General features: G+C 41.1%; 3 protein-coding genes and 1 long non-coding RNA gene across 6 annotated transcripts; 1 reads left to right on the top strand and 3 right to left on the bottom strand.

The window, feature by feature from the left end:
• Positions 1-1,460: 1,460 nt before the first annotated feature.
• LOC135350905 (F-box/LRR-repeat protein 12-like) lies at positions 1,461-8,677 on the top strand. 2 transcript variants are annotated; one of them, XM_064549765.1, is made up of 4 exons: positions 1,461-2,394; positions 4,670-5,037; positions 5,184-5,383; positions 8,351-8,677. In XM_064549765.1, exons 1-4 carry the CDS (start codon positions 2,283-2,285, stop codon positions 8,523-8,525), a joined length of 855 nt encoding a protein of 284 aa, XP_064405835.1. In that variant the 5' UTR covers positions 1,461-2,282; the 3' UTR covers positions 8,526-8,677. The 2 variants fall into 2 exon arrangements, with proteins under 2 accessions (XP_064405835.1, XP_064405836.1); XM_064549766.1 differs by having other exon boundaries at positions 8,331-8,677.
• LOC135350907 (uncharacterized) lies at positions 2,952-3,487 on the bottom strand. Its single transcript, XR_010399327.1, has 2 exons — positions 3,221-3,487; positions 2,952-3,152 (listed from the first exon to the last, which is right to left on the bottom strand). It is a non-coding gene; the product is annotated as an uncharacterized LOC135350907 (long non-coding RNA).
• On the bottom strand, positions 8,572-9,608 carry LOC135350903 (arrestin domain-containing protein 2-like). The gene has a single exon (XM_064549764.1). The coding sequence runs from the start codon at positions 9,606-9,608 to the stop codon at positions 8,688-8,690; it is 921 nt and encodes a 306-aa protein (XP_064405834.1). The 3' UTR covers positions 8,572-8,687.
• A 208-nt stretch (positions 9,609-9,816) lies between these two features.
• On the bottom strand, positions 9,817-19,835 carry LOC135350902 (casein kinase I-like). 2 transcript variants are annotated; one of them, XM_064549762.1, is made up of 11 exons: positions 19,674-19,835; positions 17,920-17,996; positions 16,047-16,157; positions 15,727-15,875; positions 14,882-15,110; positions 14,446-14,616; positions 13,446-13,594; positions 12,237-12,305; positions 11,964-12,057; positions 11,548-11,697; positions 9,817-10,188 (listed from the first exon to the last, which is right to left on the bottom strand). In XM_064549762.1, the coding sequence occupies exons 2-11, from the start codon at positions 17,993-17,995 to the stop codon at positions 10,064-10,066; spliced, it is 1,323 nt and encodes a 440-aa protein (XP_064405832.1). In that variant the 5' UTR covers position 17,996; positions 19,674-19,835; the 3' UTR covers positions 9,817-10,063. The 2 variants fall into 2 exon arrangements, with proteins under 2 accessions (XP_064405832.1, XP_064405833.1); XM_064549763.1 differs by lacking the exon at positions 9,817-10,188 and adding an exon at positions 10,223-11,370.
• Positions 19,836-19,908: the final 73 nt, after the last annotated feature.

Below are 19,908 nucleotides of genomic sequence, written 5' to 3'. Positions count from 1 at the left end.
CAAGTGGACACAAGCTCTACAATAGTCTACATGCTTGCTAAGCAGCTTAGTTGACCAGAGTGCAGTTTTTAAAGGCCACACATACTTCCATCGAGGCAGCAGCAAGGCATAAAATCCATGGTTAGTTTGTGCACAGCCATTGACCCACGCCCATCTCTACCAAGCCATAGCCACTTCATTGGGGGCGGCGATAACATCAAGCTAATTTGGTGGGTTGGGCTCAGATGCAAACTAAAGTGATGGAACTGTTCCAGGTTCCAGATTGTGTGTGATTGACCTGGAAAGGGATAAAGGCTTTCTTGGGTTGCTAGGTCAATAGTGCCAGTGTCTAAGGCCTTCCATGGTGTGGTGGTGGTGAATGACTTCCTAGAGCCTCTGATGCACATAATCACTGATCTTATGAGGGAGAAAGTTAGCCTACATCTCATCCATTGTGCTGTATGTTTTGTCATGTTTCTCTGCCAGCATTGAAGCTAGTTTCTTGTAGACAATAGCTGGGGCCGGACCAATACCTCCAGTAGCAGAGAAAACCAAAGGCGTAAACAATCCATGTTCTATTTCTCTTACACGCTGTTTGTGACGTAAGCTCATTACAAACATTACTTGTTGCGCTTACCAATGGAGTCTTGCAGGATACGAGTTGGGGTTGCCTGTTTGAGGGTGTGTACAGGTTGAATACCCTAACATCAAAAAATGCTCTCTCAAATCTGCTTCCCCCAAAATCTGCTGCCACGTCTAATCTGGCACCATCTTGTGTGTTCGCGGATGCACCTGATAGAATTTCACCGGTGCTCTTTTCTTCTCTAGACTCGCAAGCCGTCACTGTTGCAGGCGAACAGTAACGGCTTGCGAGTCTGCGTCCACTCGATAGACTACTGCGCATGCGCACTCTAACTTGTACGAACTTTACCCAGAGGAGGTTGGACACGCATCATCGTGACGCCTTCAGTCATGTGATAATTATAAACCTTTATAGAATTCCTTTGAGGTCAAAGGTGAGAATGTAAAAGCTTATCAGTGCAAGTAAGAGCTAGAAAACGCTAAAGAGAAACAGATTAATGGTGCTCTGACCTCCTCTGCTCATATAGATCATAATCCTGTTAAACAAAAATTGGAAAAGTGTCAAAAAAATCTAAATACTAGTCTAGATCCATCTTGGAATCTTTTCAGCAGTGTAGGGAAAGTGAGAGGGCGGTGGGAATGCTCCTAGACCACTTCTGGCTACTTACAGTGTCTCTGTACAGCCTACAAAACAGTGGAGCATCGAGGTGCCTAATGGTGCCTAATTGGCCATTAGATTCTTATGAGCGCACGTGATAAAACCTGACGGTGGATGACGCGCGTCCAACCTCCTCTGAACTTTACCGTAAAGGCTTAGCCTCGATTCCAAGCCGCTCTCAGTTGAGAAAGACGCTGCTTAGTGAGAGTAGACTCGCAAGCCACTCCCTTTTCTCTGATTGGACGGGGGCGGGAGAAAAGGGACTGGTGACTCTGGGCTACAGCTTGTGTAAATCAGGAATGCTATTAAATATTAATGTCACGTGCAAATTATCCAATTTATTCTGATGCGTCAAAAGCTAAAGACACACAGAAGACAAGTATACAGATCTATTTAGCCAGCCTTTTGATTTTATAGATCCTTGTACCAGTGTCTGTTGTGCCATAACTTGTGGATTAGCATGGAACAGCTGATGAACGTAGAAATCTTGGCAGTCCTTCTTTGAACCGAGGAGTGGCAGCGATTTAAGACAGCTTGTACAAGTCTGACTACTCTCAATTCAACTGCTGCCGTCTGCCATTATCTGTCTTGTATTGTACAGGTTATTAAAAGCTTTAGGCAACCAATGACTTTCGGCTGCCAGTTCGCATCACGTAAAACTAAAACAAGCTAATCTCTGCTGGTGTCTTAGATGACTATATCCTAGCTGAATGCCTGATGATGTTATTACTCCATCATCTTCTCTTTTCTAGCACTAGCATCCATTCTTAAACTGTAGCTAAGAAGCCCGCGATCACTTTTGCAGGCTACGCAATTCTACTTAACCTCACGCAATTTTTGGATCACGTGGAAAAATCAATGAATAATCTCTACCCAAATTCTGGTAGAGACACAAACTGTGTCCCAGAGTCACCAGTCCCTTTTCTCCCGCCCCCGTCCAATCAGAGAAAAGGGAGTGGCTTGCGAGTCTATAGTGAGAGGGGCTGGGATCGAGGCTAATAAAGGTACGTGTACTTGCTTTGCTGAATCAGCAATAATTTAGCAGTGGGCACTATAAGGAAAAATGGCTGCAAGGTCAAAAAGAGCTCGATTTCAGTCAGACACACGTACAGATGGGCCTCCTAGGAAAAAGATGAAAGCAGCTGAGAGTATAAAGCAGCAACTGGATATTTTAGGTGAGTGCATAACGCCTTTAATTAGGATACCAGGTAGAGTTAATACAACTGAGTACATCATGTCAGATCATAGCTTGTTAAATTGTGTATAAATATGGTTGTGCTATAATGGATATATTAAAGTACTAGTACTTAAGGCTTAAAAACATTGTAAATGTATATACCGTATTACTTAAGTGGCTGACAACCGCATGGCTCAGGGGTGCGATACAATTAACTATTTGGATGCTATTTGTCTAGCTGACCATAGATAGTAGAGGAGAGGGATTGGAAACGCATACGTAAATGCCCGGCCCATGCGTGTCACGGTTAAATTTCTTCCTTTCCTGCCTCCGTCACTAGAAATTGACCTTTGTCCTATGATAATTTTAGTATTTTAATCTTTAACATCCAAAAGACAGGCAGGAAGGCTACTACTGACTAGCCAGAAAGAGACATGAGACAGGCAGGAAGGCTACTAGGATCAAGTTAGGCTACTAGCTTCCATTCGTGTTTCAGAAGTTAGCATTAGAGGAGTTTTCGCCATTGTATGAAATAGTTTACAGTGGGATCAGACACAGTGTTAATAGAAGTTCAAGAACATGTTAACTTCTCTTTTATAGATCTAGATCATAAACAATTCATTATACAAACAATTTAACATAATTATTGTATGTCTACTCGTGATGTAAAGACAGAAATAATGATGCAATTTTCTTGAACGTCCTCTTTGGTATATAGTGGTTCAGTGAACGTGCTACAGTCTGCCGATGTAAACTCTGAAGAAGCATCATCAGATGCACACAATCTGAGATTAAAAACAGTATCAGTTTGAGATAACAGTTACCTTGGGTCTTCCACAACTGACACTTCCGTCGTTTATTCTCTCATAACTCTTCCCCAAAAAACTTGCCGATCCATTCGTATAACTACAAATAAAGTGTACAATAGCATGTAGTAACATTAAAGGGTCACTTCTAGCCTATATACATTTGCTACTTCAACACCTACACTTCCACAAATCCCACAAGTGAAAGTCATGAGTGTGATAATAAATTTGTCAGCAAATACTACCATGGAGAGTCAATCACAAAGTTGCTACATTTAAAAAACACTTAACATACCACTGTACTTGTCTTCAATCTCAAACAGGCTGTACTTGTTTTGGAGAGATAAAAAAATCCCACAATCCTCAGCCAGTCAAGGAAAGCTTAAAAAAACTCATGAAACTCCTTTAGTAGACACTTCTAGGTTAAGGTTACAACTATACTAGGTACTAAGAGCATAGTACTAACTGGCATAGCCCTGTGCAATATCCCTGAGGCCAAGGCACTTCTCTGTCCTTCTAAAAAGATGCCTTGCTTCAGTTACCGCTACAGCATTGCGTGGGCGTAGGCGAGACACGGATGGGCCGAAATTGTACTGAGTCCCACGCATGCGTTTCCAATCCCTCTCCTCTACTATCTATGAGCTGACTGGATCTAGCTATAGTTGTTTTGGAATTCAAGAAAGACCTCAGAACTCTTAGAGAAAGTAGAAGAATACCGTAGCCTGCTATACAAAATTTAGTACAAGCAGAAATAAACTTTTTCAAGACATCTAGCACAAGGAGAGGTACAACCAGCTATAAGACTACCCCAAGGCTTCTGGAGAAGCTTTTCGAAGACCAAAGAAGGCACACAACACAGATTTTGTCCAAAAATCTTATAATCATTGGTAGCACAGCAAAACTAGACAAGTCCTTTTAATTAAGATACTACTGTTCAAGCTTCATTCATAGATGCTAAGATAGGCTATGCTTCTTTTCTAGTAGCCTAGATATCCAGCAGGAGCTGTTTCTGCATTCTCTGGAGAAATACACAGCTCGCCTTGTCAGCTAAATTGAGCTGTAAGGTTTCCCACTTGAACACAGCAATCTGATTGGGCTGCACATTTCTTGCAGTGGAACAAAACTGCTATAATTATGTATTGATACCTAACCATGAGCGCGCGTTGGTTGGACTCCGCCCAACTAGGTAATGAGCACCCTTTGCGTTCTGGATAAGGATCATGTGTCATACCAGTACCAGTTTTTTGCGATTGTTTGCAAAGTGATCAACGCTCGCAAACTTCACATATGTTTGATGCTCGCAAAACATTTTAGTAATAGGGTGACATGTCCGAACGGTTCATCATCACTTGTGACTTCCTTTGGGGTACAGACACACACGGAGAGGAACAATTCCTATACAGAAAGTCTAGCCATACAACATGTGTAAATTTGTATGTTTATTCGTTTCATGCTGGTTTTCCATAGCTCCTCGCCCCATTCTGGATGGCCTGCCTGACAATATAATGCTGTGTATTCTGTCTCTACTGGACATTTGGTCTCTTATCAAAATGTCGCGAGTCTGCAAACGCTTTCACCATCTCTACTCTGACGAGTTCATCTGGAACAGCGTTGATTTAACTAGAGAGTCAGTGGGTTTTAAACTTGACCCTAGGAGGCTCAAGAATATCATTCGGCTGAATTTGCCAAAGTCTGTGAGCCGTGTAAAACTCTCTTCAAATGCTTTCAGTTTGTCATCTAAGCAACCAGTTGTAACTGAATCTGTGTTTGATTTGTTGTTTGAGAGATGTCCAAACATTACCAGCATTGCTGTACACCAATGTGATATGACCGTTGTGAGTTAAATTTTACTCTATTCAATTCATGTACTTTTCTTTTAACATTGTGTAATTTGCGGCCATACTTAAGCAGAGTACGTACCAACATAAACCAGTAGTACATTGAGTTGTTTATCTATTGATTATTTTTGTGTGTCCAACAGCTCTCGCCAGCCTGTAAGCTCTATCATGCCATCAAGCTCACACACTTGTCGTTTGTGGAGTGTAAAAGTAACCATGTTTGGTTCAAGGAAATTAACCCGTCTTGGCCTAACCTGACCCATTTATCTTTCGAAGGGACGACTATGATTGGGGACAGTGATCTGGAGTACATAGCGTCAGGCCTCTGTGGAAAATCTATCAGGTTAGTGCATTATTGCTATTGCTACAGTACATGCACCTTACGAAAATCTCAGTTCTGCAGAAACTTAGTGGGGGGTGGTTAATTTGATCTATCTTGTTACATAAATTTATAAACATAAGAGCATGATTATAATAGTATCGTGAATCAGCCGCCCTCCTTGTTGGAGAGAGCGTCTGAGCACTCTTTTTACAGTTTTGTTGCACATGGTATTCCGGTGCCTCAATCATTCTAGTCAATTAATATTTTTGGAGGCAGTAAAGAACTACATGTTGCTCCATGCTATTAGATAAATCATTACAGGTGCATTATGCATGGTAAATGCAACCTCATGCGTAGTACTCATGCGCTGAAGCATGTAGTTGCTGTTACAGTAGACAAAATTGTGAGCCAAACAAGAGGCTGCGCTGAAGCTACATGTAGTTAGGGTTAAGTGCCTCGATTAGGCTAATTGCCTCTGCAATAACGTTGAGCGTGGGCCGATAATCGAAACGCGGTTACACCCACACTCAACGTTATTGCAGAAGCAATTAGCCTAATCGAGGCACGCGTGTCGTACCTCCTTTAGCTTGTACCGGTATGGCTATTATGTGCTCATAAGGTTAGGTCCAGTAACCATCACAGACAACAACTACAGCTAGTTGTCAACAGATTCAGCGACAGAAACCGTGAAGAAACACAAACTCATGTTTAGGCCACCCTTTTTTTAGAGGGAGGATGACTAGCAAAAGCGTATAGAGACTGTACTGCTGAGTCAGCAAAAATGTAAAGCAATTGGCCTTGAACGTCATTAAAAGTGAATGTCATTAAAATGTCAATAATTAGTGAACCCTGAGTGATGTCTGACCCCCTCTGCTATTATAACAGTGGAGGCATATTAAATAAAGGTCAGGATTTGATGAAATTCTATTGGTTTTGTGAGCAATCGTTGTGAAATGACCTCAGGGACAAATTTAGAATAGCTTTAGACTGGTTCTATTCTACAACTGTAGTTAAGTTTTAGCAAGCATTCATGCAAATTGAGAGTAAAATGACCAATAGCAAACTATTTAGTAAGAAAGCAGTGAGTACAAAAAATGACTGCATGAGCTCAAATACAGTGACAGGATCCCTTAGAGGGCCGCACATAAACAAAGAGAGGAAGTGACTGAACAATAGTGAGATTATCGAGGCATAATCATTATTGCCATGGCTTCCTAGAAATGCTTGAGAACAAAGTAAACTTTGTGACAGCAGCACATTATTAGCTTTTAGTGATAATACATAACAGGCCTGCACAACAGAGTAAACAGACCCTCTCCCACGAGGAGGGTGGCTGATTCATGAGACTAGTATGAGCTGTGGCACCCTTCGGAATTATCAATCATGAATGTGCAAAAATCTACTGGTACTAGTTGTATGACACACAATCTTTGACCTCGTTCCTGGGCTGATTTTGTAGACTCTTGCTAATCCGGCTCTCTGAAGTCTGGTTACTTCGATATACATGTACCGGTCATTTTGTTTGGCACGGATTGCTAGCTTAGTCTTTAGTGCACAAAACTAGTCCTGAAATGTGGCTACTCGCTATTCTGTATACTAGTCAGTTCTGGCTGCCCCAGTGTTTATTACAGCCGGACATAAAGTTTTGGGTGTGGTTTGGTGGATTACACTTAAATAGAGAATAGAGAGCGTAATGATTCATTATCCTCAAGACAGCACCGCAAAATGTGTCATTAGACTCGAGGTCATTTTTTACTTTTTAGCCATCGGCTATTTAAGAAATGTAGCCACCTTACTATTCTGGCCAAACAGCATTGTCCTAAGTGTGACCGGATTAACGAGAGTTTACTGTAATTATATTCAATGGAGAACACATTATATTTTCCACTTGATTTTTGGGACCATGCACATGATATTAACATTGCAGTCAGCCAAATTTGATTCGGCGGGCCTGAGAAACCACCGTATTACTACAATATTTTGCAGGTGAAAACCTTTGCGAATGAGCCAAATCAACAGAAAATTTGACTTTTTGCGTTCTGGCAAGGATCATGTGTATTTACTAGTAATAATTTAGGTTTTGCGATTTTATTGTTGCGACGAATTGATCAACCCTCGCAAAGTTCGCATCTGTTTAATGCTTGCAAAACATTCTGGTAATATGGTATACTTTTCATGGTACCGGACAATAGTTTTGTTATTTTGCATTATTTTCCTAGCCTCGTTCCCAGGCCTTACTTTTTCTTGCTGTTGTCACTGTTCATCCATAAATCATAAGAAAGACATAGTGAGGCAGCAAAGAAAGAAATGGACGTACAGTTAAGAAAAAGTAAGGTCTGGTTTGGGAAATCGCGTGATCCACAAGGATTTTTATGAACGTAGGCGATATGTAGCCCACAATCGTGACGTAAGGTATTCTCCCACGCGTTCAGAGTTTTAATAAGACTGTACTGAGACAACCACCAAGCTGTGCTGCAAGTCAGATCAGAGAACCAGCGTGGCCAGCTCTGGTGGCAGTAGCTACCTGCTATATGATAATGATGACTAAGTTATTCTTGATCTATACTATAGACTATAGCATGTAGAAAGACACAATGATAGTCTGATAGAATCTGAACACACAATTGCAAATTCAATCTAGACTAGTTACTAGTAGATCATCTAGCTAAGCCTAAGGTATAGCTAGCTATAGTGCTTGCAAACTTCCAGTTCGAAGTCCATGTCCAGCTTGCTGCTTTATTAGTCATAGATTTCTGTGTGGGCAGTCCAACATCTCTAGCTCAGCATGCCCACGCTCATTTTCACCCTTCTACCCTCACGCGACTTCCCGATACAGGCTCTCCTTTTTCTTAACTCTACGTCTATTTCTTTCTTTATTCCTCCAATTAATACCGTATTTTATCTCATTGAACAATTAATACAGTATTTTATCTTATTGAAAGATTGTGATAAAGGAGAGCCTGTGTAGAGGCTATTATTTTCCCACAGATATCTTAACTTGGGAGGATGCTATAGAATCAGCAGGGGTCTACTGCTGAAGGTGTGCAGTGATGATCTAATTAAGTTGAAAGAGTTGGATGTTAGAAAATGTGCTGACGAAATTAGTAAATCCCAGTTCTTAAAAAACGACAGGTTGAAACACATCACTATTATTTTTACCTAGTGTATATAGAATTTTCTGAACTCTGCAACCAGTCAACCATTAATAATTATGATGATAAATTTTTATTTCATGTATCAGTATAATTTAGGGACTCGCTATACATAATTATATAATTATACATTATACAAAAACAAAACTTGTTGCTCACAGTGTTATCAGTTTCTAAGATGGAGGGCGAAAGAGACTAGCATTGCCAATAACAACGGGTATGTCTATGGTGGGATCCAAAGAATACGGAATCTCGGCACATACTCTGAGCACGTAACCCACTTTGAAGATCTTAGATTTTGTAGTCACTATGATATTGGGAATGGAAAGACCAGATGCAGACCAATCGATTGTACTGTTTGCGGTAATCACTGAGCTCTCTTCTTCCAGTATCTTCTCGTGCTGATACCGATGCCTACCATCTGCAGAGTAAGAGATATTCTGGAATAGCCGTACCTCCATGTTGATGTCACGTGTAGAGCCGTTTTCAATGTGGAATTGGATTGGAATCTTGTCGCCCTTGACATTAAATCCAGTACGAGCCAGTTCCATGGTGTAATTGACTTCTCCTGCGGCACAGCATAGGATTCCAATTGACTTAGATTTCTCCCTACGTACTGGTTGCTGGAGAGAAGAAGCGTCAGCATCTACCATGTCCACTACTTTCAGAGTCTGCTTTACTTTGTCGTCTTTGCCGGGTTGATCAATTTTGGCCTTAATCTTGTATCGAATTTCAGCAATCTTGGATTTGAACGAGGATGGTGAGCCTACTGGAATGGTGAACTGGAATGGAAAACTGTGCTCTCCAGCCGTAAAGCAACCATCTGGATCATCTTTTTTTTTCCAAACCACCACCTTCTCTTTGACGTACTTTTCTTTTGCATCGAATTTCTCCTTTCTGCGCTCATCACCATCCCTAACCTCTTCCTCCCATTCTACTTCTCCCAGCCCTGTGAGTGTAACCTTGATTTCTCTGTAGTCCTCTGTATTGCTGGTTTCCACAAGCACATGGCCTGTGATGGGGACTCCAGTGGGGTGCACCTTGTGTTCTGGAGCGACCTCGTCCACAATGATCTTGAACGCCTTCAGTCCCATGCTGTGTAATATGAAGCTATGAACTCTTGGGGCGAAATTTTAATTGCTTTTATGGCCGGGCCAGAGCATGTGTGTAAAGTACGGAAGCCCATTAGGGCAATTCACTTCCTAGGTAAAAGGATATATATCCTGTGCAAATTAAAGGTCATTTTTCTCCATAACAGTCATCTGAACAAAATTTGCACACAGGATAATAGTACAGTTGATCGACATAGTCACATTATAAACAATAATTTAAGACACAGTAAATGTAACAGATACAGTGCAGACGATAAGGTTGAAGTGAATGTGTAGCGCCAGAGCGCTCACAGTACATACAGTACACAGATACATGTAAACAGTCACAGTGATACACTAAAGAAAACTCAGTAAAGATGGAAGCTTACTGATAGCAGTCTTAACAAATGGTATTGATTAGGAGTGTTATTTAATATCACATGTAGGCTGTGATCAGTCTACTTCTTTGAGTAACTTGATTTGTGTCTGCTACTGGAGGGGACAAAGTCAGTGTTCTGGGCAGTGGCTGGGTCTCTCAGTTCTCGGTCAGTCGGTCGAGAGTTACGCACACGCTGCCCTGAGTCTGTGTGCAAGTTAAAATTACAAAATTGATTTAGTTGCTAAGAGTATTAACACACCACTAGCATCACGAATGTATCATATAATTGTTCATACATCAACTATAGAGCACTGAAGAAGTGCTAACCCTCGGCTGTTGACATGAATAATGTAGATCTATAGAAATCCAAAGAGTGAAATAAAGAGATGATGACATGCAGCACTGTGGACTAGGATCACAGCAAAGAAGCCTGGAGTTTTAGAAATAATTATGGCTCCTGGTACATGGTATGTGCTGGGGCCGGCCAGGATAAGCAAAGAAGCAACAACCACAATCATAATTCTACTTTATCCTGGTACGAGATCACTTTAGCTGTAAATACGTACCTCAAATAAAGGCCACGTGTAGCTAGCTAGCCATGCAGCCAATGTGCAAATTCGAACTTCTTAGCTTTTGCTCGTTTTTACATCAAGAGATCTGCCACTATTAAAAATAATAAAGTTGTTGTGTAAAGGCTATCCCTGCTGTAAACGCAGCGCTTATGGCATGCAGGCAGACTCAGAAAATACAAACAGACTACTATAACGTGCTGGCCTCAGTTATAGAAGTGAGTATCTACAGGCACAATGCAGAGGAGGCAGGACATGTGTCATACGTCACATGACAATGGAATGTGTGGCATACAATGTATACGTTAGGCTCTTGACCTAACCTTTCAAATTTCAGTGTAGCTACATGTATATGGTGCCTGTGGTAGATCTACTGTTGTGCTCTCACATCACTTTCTAGTAATCTCCAATAAATTATTGTAAACTGGTATGGAAGACGGCAACTAACCTGAGTTAACCCCCCTATACTGCTCTCCATAGTAGCCTATGTACAGTGAAAACCACTATAGGTTTGATCAGGTGAATTTCAAGCTATTGAGCCGAGATCCCACTGAGATCGCTGATCCATAAGTTAGTACTATCCTTTCATTACATGATAGCTGAATGTGGGATCGCTGCTGTTTTGGCTGCTTGAAGATCCGCACTTTTCATGCACAAATCCTTGTCTATGCGGTTAAACGTGGATTGTTAATTACTAAGGCACACGTGATGCGTGTCCTACCTCCTCCGGGCATGATGTAAGTATGAACCCATCCAAAGCAGGATAAGGTTTGCACTATGCCAGGAAATCAACAAAGACAGCAGGAACATCAACATCCTACCGGTGGCAGACAGTGAATAAAGGTGTCTATACAATAGTTCATAGTTCAGAGAAGACCCACACTATGTACATTACATACATAAAAAGTATAGGGGTATTACCAGCACATGTTAGTACACGTAGGTGTACCCATCCATCAATAATTACATTTATTTACATACCACCTATTATTACCTTGTCTCGTCTGACCACTGCGATGATAGTCGATGCCTCCTACAGCCCCTGAGCCATGACCCCCAGCCATGGACCAGTGAGGCTGAGCCCCAGTGTGTGGTGGCAATTCCTTGTCTTTGTCAGTCCTTGAACGAGTACGGGTCATCGGAACTGAAGGGGGAGGAAAATAGGATGACAAATGCATCAGGGCGAGGAGAGAATGCGGTAAATGTAGATTCAATACTGTACAGGTGTACGAAACCGCACGAACTAAACCAAATTTTTCGAATACAGTAAAAGTATTCTTCACTACTATGCGTAGAAATCACGGTGACAATGCCAGAAGAAGATGTTGCAGTACACATTGGAGCGCATGTACATTGTACACATACAAACTCAGTGTAAATTAACTTAATTGACCATGATGTTGATCTTACTTGCTCCTGAGGATGGCTGCTGCTGAAGAGAGGATATCCCGTGGCTCCTGATGGGAGTCCCAGCTATAGCCTGTCTCGATGTTGGGGTGATAGCCTGAAAGAGGTAATTTACGTACAGTTACGTTGAATTGCGATAAGAACCGTATATTCATGCTGTGGTGTAGTAAATTGAATCCAGGGTTTGGTACACAGTACATGTATACACTTATAGACGGATCGACTTGTATCATACTGAGATTACAAGCATTCAGCAGTTTAAGGTGCAAGGCTTACCTGATGTGCAGCATATCCCTGAAGTGCTCCTGCAACAACCCCATGACTAGCACTCTGATCACCGCTTGACTGTAGGTAAAGCAATGTGGAAAGTGACTGTACATCATGCTGTTCATGTGGATATTCACCCGATTAGGTAAGGAAGGATCAACATGCTTGTTACCAAAAAGCACTCTGTGAACAGTCCTATAGTACGTGCTTGTAATGTAAGGATTGTTGATTACGTCAATGTAACCATGCATATACCGTATATGCTTGATCAGAGGCTGTGGCTACTAAATCATTCATTTTGCTGGCTGAGGAGGCTACAATTCGAGGCCACTGTTCCAGCTAATTCAACAACCTTTAGTTTGTCATCAAAAGTTCTTTTCACCTACACAAACTCGAACTCTGCCATGAGAAAGTCTTTCAAAAGCACTAACAAGCTGCTACCTAGCTAGTTGCTACGGTAGATACCAGTATCAATATGGCTGGCACGTGCAGAGGCATAGCCTCAAAGTTTACTACAGCTACTATTTGAGAGTGGCTTATAATTGCACTGAAGATGGGTTGTAGGGAGGCTACTATTTGAGAGTGGCTTATAATTGCACTGAAGATGGGTTGTAGGGAGGCTACTATCTGAGAGCGGCTTATAATTGCACTGAAGATGGGTTGTAGGGAGGCTACTATTTGAGAGTGGCTTATAATTGCACTGAAGATGGGCTGTAGGGAGGCTACTATTTGAGAGCGGCTTATAATTGCACTGAAGATGGGCTGTAGGGAGGCTACTATTTGAGAGTGGCTTATAATTGCACTGAAGATGGGCTGTAGGGAGGCTACTATTTGAGAGTGGCTTATAATTGCACTGAAGATGGGCTGTAGGGAGGCTACTATTTGAGAGTGGCTTATAATTGCACTGAAGATGGGCTGTAGGGAGGCTACTATTTGAGAGCGGCTTGGCTTATACATGTAATTGCACTGAAGATGGGTTGTAGGGAGGCTACTATTTGAGAGCGGCTTGGCTTATACATGTAATTGCACTGAAGATGGGTTGTAGGGAGGCTACTATTTGAGAGCGGCTTGGCTTATACATGTAATTGCACTAAAGATGGGTTGTAGGGAGGCTACTATTTGAGTGCGTCTGACAAACATATATATACGGTAGGTCTAAATGTAAGTGTACACATGTATTATAATGAATGACACCTGTTTGAACATGTTTGGACTCACCAATCTGGCTGTGTTCCAGTCGAACACGTAGTCATAGGTGTAGCCCAGCTTGTGAAAAAGACTGCGGAACAGCTGTCGGAGGTACGCATAGTCAGGCTTGTCCTCAAACTTAAGGGAGCGGCAGAAGTTTAAGTATGTAGCAAATTCACCTGCAAGGATAGGATATATTAATTAGCAGAGCTGCTCATACCAGAGGAGGATAGTCAGGGTCAAAAGTTTTCAATTAAAATCTGCTTCCGGAGGACTTTAATTGCATTCTGACTGTCTACTCTTTCTTTGTCTCCAACCACAGTGAAAGTTTAACATTGTAGGTATTAAAGGAAGATTAGATGATTGGAAATGTCCTCTGGAAGCAGATTTAATTGACCCTGACTATCCTCCTCTGTGCCCATACTGTACATGTACATATCATTTACCAAGGGAGAAAGCTTCACCAATGCAGAATACTGCAAGGGTGTGTATGCACTAAAAAGCAGTTATGATTAAAGACCAACAGCAAAACGGAGTTACATTGTAGTACGTGTACACTGTGCTCAGTGCATATTACAACAGTTGGCCCTTGACCATTTAGTACACGTGACGGGTTAATTTGCCATGTGCTCTGACAAATGGCCAGATAATAATATTTTAGTGCTAGTAATAGTTCTGTAGCTCTGTTCCTAAGTCTAGTCTCAGTACTAGTTCTCGTTGTGATATCTCTGAAGGCTAAAAGGAGCAGGCATCTAGTTAGTATTGCTACTCTTGAAAACAGAAGAAATGACTGTGGCAAGCAGTAGATTTGTAAGCATTTTGCATTTGATGGATGGCTCCACAGATTCCTAGCTGCCTGATATTATACATGTATGTCAGGCCATCAAAGCAATGGTAGGATATTATGTCCTTTCAATTCTAAATCCTAATAAGCACTGACACTTCATACAGCACCCACCTACGTACATGTACCTAATACACACTGTCACCAACAAATCGCCCACCCACCCCACACTTGTCATCTACTCACTAGGATATCCTCTGCAGAGCATTTCAACCGGGGTGGATATCTTCTTTTCACTGATTCTCTCATACTTCTGTTTCTTGTTGGCTGCCTTGAGTCCTTGCCAGGGCAGACTGCCCAGGTTGAAGTACATGAGCATGTAGCCAAGCGACTCCAAGTCATCACGCCGGCTTTGCTCTGTCAGGTGGGACAGAGATTGAGTTCATAGTACTTAAAAGCTGCACATCTCAAACTCTACAAGAACGTAGTCGAAGTAGGCAATGCAGCAAGGGAATCTTTAGTATCACACAATAATCTCGGACAAATTAAATGTGTAAAGCAAAATTCCTGCTCAAGTGTTAACAAAGTTGTCTACATGTCTACACGTACATATCACCAATATATTTGGTCTATACGTCTACACGTATGTATCACCAGAAGCCATTGTAACATTAATGCTCACCAATTCCTAAGTGAGTGTTAATAGAAGCATATCTGGCTGTCCCAGTGAGGTTCTTGTTTTCTCTGTAAGGAATGTGCTGGTGAGTTCGTGCATCGCGATACTTCTTGGCCAGACCAAAGTCGATTATGTACACCAGATTTCCTTTCTTGCCCAAACCCATTAAAAAGTTGTCAGGCTTCACGTCTCGGTGAATGAAGTTCTTGGAATGGATGTACTCAATCCTGCTGATCTAAAGTGGAATGGGAGTGTAAATCTATGCACTAAAAAAACAATATAATAATGTGAGTGCTAATCAGTTCAGTATTATGGCTATGCATACTGAGAATCCATTATGTATGGAGGCAGTACAGCACACACACACACACACACACACACACACACACACACACACACACACACATATAATTTATTCTACAAAGGACAGTATAAAAGTAATGATCTCTTTGAATAGCGATTACTACTATCACGGCGTCAAAGCAAATTCCCAAACAGTGAATTAATGACAGACAGTCTTGGCATTTCTGAGCTATGATCATTGTCTGCAAACGAATAGACAAAAGCTCACACACAGACCCACTCCCACAAGCATCGGATTACTGACACACAGACTCAACGAAGATCATCCTATTAGCAGCTAATGCATTTGTGAGATAATGAATGTGCTCTATAAGGATACAGGTACATAATTATACTGATTTTCTTCTATAATAGGGATCACACATGTACTGTAGGTATAAGGAACAGAAGGTGTAATTGGACACTTACTTGTGCATACATGTAAGAGCAAAAAAATGTAGACATAGGATAAGGCTTGCTACAATCTTGTTCTATACTATAATACTTACCAATTGGTCAGCCAATAATAGAACAGTCTTCAAGCTGAACTTCCGAGAACAGAAATTGAAGAGATCTTCTAAGCTGGGTCCGAGTAGCTCCATTACTAGCACATTGTAGTCTCCCTCTGTGCCACACCACTTAATGGAGGGTATACCAACTGTGAGTGTGTGTGTGTGTGTGTGTGTGCGTACGTGGGGAGAGCATAACAACAAAGGTGGAGAGTAGACGCACCGGCAGCATATACTACATATATGTTGACACATACACGTACACACATGTAGAATCCATGTTTGAAAAAACACACACGAGAACAAACACTTCCACTCACCTCCTGACTGCATCATCTTGTAGAACTTGGCTTCTATGTGAAGCTGTGGGTGGTTTGTCTTTACACACTCAAGCTTGATAGCCACCTCAGCCCTTGTTTGTATGTTGGTACCTGTAGTGAGGGGGAGTGGAAAAGGCAGTACAAGCGTGTAGGTGTGCATGACACATGTGTATGCCCATAAATGTCTATACACGACAGAAAAGGACAATTATATATGACTGGATCTTTTTAAGAGCTCCAACACAGCACCTGTACAAAAACCTACATGTACCATTCTTATTTCTCAAGGATGTAGAGTATGCAAACATGAAATATGTACTGTACATGTACTGATGGTAGACGTAGACTTAGTACTTGTACTTACTTTAATAGACTCTTATAGTACACTACACATGAACACAACACGGTGGTAAAACAAATCACTGTAAGGGAATATCATACCAGGTTATGGTAACAAGCGTGTAATAAAAGACTTAGGTCATACAGACCCTACACGCCTTGAAGAGAATTTGGAACAGGGTCATCATGGTATAAAACATATAATTATATATAGCATGAAAATCATCGTGCTGTACATGTCTGCAAACATGTACAGGCAGCTCGCCCTCAGGCTTGTGCCTTTACATTCTATACAACACTCAGTCTCATGATATATCAGTCTCATGCTATTAATGTTCAATCTCTTTCTTTATTGTGACTGCTGTTTAATGCTGTGAATAAGCTTAGCACATAATGCCGACAGTGTCAACAGTTATTTCAATCTCACCTGTAAAACCAAGTACGTACATGTACCGACAAATTCAGCATTCATTATACCTCATATGAAAGTTCATTATACATGTACCACAAGCCGAAGTGTGTTCATGTAAGAAAGGAAGCTATGAGTAGACACAACAAAGCCATCTGCTCGTGTGATCAAAATTAATTACAGCAACTACTTGCAAGGCTTAATCACTTACTAGACTAAGTAAACAACAAACGAAACAATAAAACACAAAGCAGAAGCTAAACACAGGCTTGCACACAATCCCATAACTCTCCCAATGATTGTTTGTGTTGTACACTAAATTACACTTCCATACTATGATGTCATATGGCAGGTGCAGCAAAAGAGCATGCTGAGATCTCATAATGTACCAAGAGAAATACTGGGAAATACACTATGTCGAGAAGACATTAGGACAATGGAAATAATAATATTGTAGTGTGGGTGGTGAAAATGATATATAACTGCTTACAAAAGCACGCACACACACACGCCGGTACCGGCATGTGTGTGTGCTTTTGTACTGACAGAATTACACTTGTTGAGAACCAGAGAGTATAGTATTACATAATCACATACACAGCTTCATTGGCAATATAAATGTGTACATCCAAAAAGGAAGTGATGCAGAATTACTGTGACAATGTTACAGATCATTTTTATTGTATACGAAGAAGCCCTCCTAACACGTACGTACCACACATTCTGTTGGATAATGAATTGGTCATTTACTATTACTCCTGACAAAATCGCTTTATCTCTCTTAACCTTTAATCTCTCTTAAGTGTCAACAAACTGAAGCTCTACAATTATATATAGCCAATCTGTAAGGGAATACTCCTACACATCACAGCAGATGAAAAAAGGAGCAAGGGACGTATGGGATACATGTAAATATAGGAACAGAACAATGGCAGTTAGACTGTCCATACTGGGTGTGGGGATGCCACATTGTATGGCGATTAGTTGAGTGACTGCCAACACCGTGAATGAATTCAACAGACAGTACCCACACACATGAGCCCAAATCAAAACATCGTGCATTTTACGATTGGGCACTCATGTATGCAGGACAAGCTACATATACTGAGGAGATCTTTCTCTCACCTAGATAGATGTCCCCGAATGAACCACTGCCAATCTTTCTCCCCAGTCTGTACTTGCCTCCAACTCTCAGCTCCATCCTACACACAAGACAGGTTCAGGGAAAGCACAAGGATATCAAAAATACTTATGACTACCAACAAATCACACTGGCTAGAGCAAAGAGTACCTCTTTAACGAAACGACTATTATGAGATCTCATACACAGCGTTACCATAAAAAAACATGTAGGGAAAACAAGGTAACGTTAGACAGAAGGTTATATGACTCACATTGGTGCGTCTACAGAGACTATACATTGTCACAATAGCTAATTGAGTTGTTCACACGGGATTACAAAAGTGGGTAAATAATATGGTGTACAAACATAATAGGGAAGTGGTCTCTTTCAATACCTTCCACAACCACAAGAGGATGGGAATACAATCAAGAACAGTGCACAGGAACACAGCATAATAATGACAGGTTCAAAGGTAAACACGAGGAGCTAATATGTGCATGTGAGAGTGTCATGAAATCCTACATGGTATAAACAAAGCCGGTTAGCATTACACCCAACATTGTCTAATTTAACGATATGAGTTTAACCAGCTACAAATCTCAGCCCCCTAAAATGGTGAGAAGATTAGAAATACTAAATAGCGCTAGCATGCTACATATGCACATGTGTATGGCATCATGATTATGTTAGTTAACGACTGTAACAGATGCATTCAGCCAAACGGTTACCACCAATTACACAGAGAACTTTTGCTAATGGTATGAGTTAGTGTAGGAGAATACACCCCTATGGTGTGCTAACGTTGCATGGATACAGTGAAAACAACCTCCCAACACCTGCACTGTTATTCAACCACCTGCCAACGTACACACCACAACACTAATCTAAGCAAATACAAGTACAATGTAGAGCACATGAATGGTAAAGACGATACAGTCCCTACAGGTCTGCGGTTGCATTCCCCTAGTACAATGGAAAAACACGTACATAATAAACAATAAATATTGAACGTTTAATAGCAAGGCACTGTTATAACAAGCTGACAATGTACCACGTACATGTAGATGAATTGCAAGGTTGTGCAATTGGCTAAATACATAAATGAAACCATTTGTTGGTATTACACTACAGCTTGGAATCCTAAACTACGAAGTGCTGAGAAATGGCACTGCAACTGACAATTAAAGCCCTGTAATGTTGTACAAAGAAACTTGGCTCAACAGAAATACAAAAACATGATACACTCTAATTATTAACATTAAGCATACTATGTAAAGAGGGAATGAACAAGAACGTGCATATTTTGTGCCCATTAACTGGTGTCAATGGTGATTGTGCCCCGTGATCTAATTCACAGTCTGTTAGAGTAGATAACAGGGTGCCATGACAATAGTTATCGTAACCATTTCACATAATTATGTAACTATCATGTTACAACAAACTTCATATGTAGCTAGATTTGTTGTAAGGATTTAGGTAAAACAATTGTGAATGTTGGTAGTAGTATTATTAACGGGCCAGGGGGGGAACGGGAAACCAATATGGACGTACAGGGACAAACGCATGAGCACTTGGATATCTAATCTATACCCCAAGGAAACCCAGCTAACAATTAGCTTTCAAGAGGCACTACAATAGAAAGCCTGACTATTAGACTAAGTAGAACACACGTTGTAAAATCAAAAACAAAGTTTGGTTTTTCACAGAAGCCATGTAGTTAAACGTTAAATAGGACCAAGACCATCCACGTACGTACCTTCTAACTCTTTTGACTTTCTCAAGCAAAAATCAACGATAGCTATTTCGACTTTTGTACTTGTATTATTAGGGAAGACTGAGTAAGAGCACTTGAATCACTCACGCCACATCCGCCATTTTCTAGCAAAGTCTGAATGACATCACGACCTAACCACAGAAGAAAACATTGGTCTCTAATAAGAATGTCTCATCAATGACATCATCATCTTAGCAGTAATCCATTCCTAAGTCAG

Source organism: Halichondria panicea, chromosome 17 (genome assembly GCF_963675165.1).
Source record: "Halichondria panicea chromosome 17, odHalPani1.1, whole genome shotgun sequence".
Lineage (NCBI taxonomy): Eukaryota > Metazoa > Porifera > Demospongiae > Suberitida > Halichondriidae > Halichondria > Halichondria panicea.
The sequence above is the reverse complement of the archived record's forward strand: the minus strand, read 5'-3'. Positions and strand labels throughout refer to the sequence as shown.

Coding starts and splice junctions, on each gene's coding strand:
- LOC135350905 (XM_064549765.1), top strand. CDS start 2,283: ATGGCTGCAAGGTCAAAAAGAGCTCGATTTCAGTCAGACACACGTACA. Junction 2,395..4,669: donor GCAGCAACTGGATATTTTAG/GTGAGTGCATAA, acceptor GGTTTTCCATAG/CTCCTCGCCCCATTCTGGAT. Junction 5,384..8,350: donor CTCTGTGGAAAATCTATCAG/GTTAGTGCATTA, acceptor ATTTTCCCACAG/ATATCTTAACTTGGGAGGAT.
- LOC135350903 (XM_064549764.1), bottom strand. CDS start 9,608: ATGGGACTGAAGGCGTTCAAGATCATTGTGGACGAGGTCGCTCCAGAA.
- LOC135350902 (XM_064549762.1), bottom strand. CDS start 17,995: ATGGAGCTGAGAGTTGGAGGCAAGTACAGACTGGGGAGAAAGATTGGC. Junction 15,876..16,046: donor CAAGATGATGCAGTCAGGAG/GTGAGTGGAAGT, acceptor ACACACTCACAG/TTGGTATACCCTCCATTAAG. Junction 14,617..14,881: donor TAACACTCACTTAGGAATTG/GTGAGCATTAAT, acceptor CCCACCTGACAG/AGCAAAGCCGGCGTGATGAC.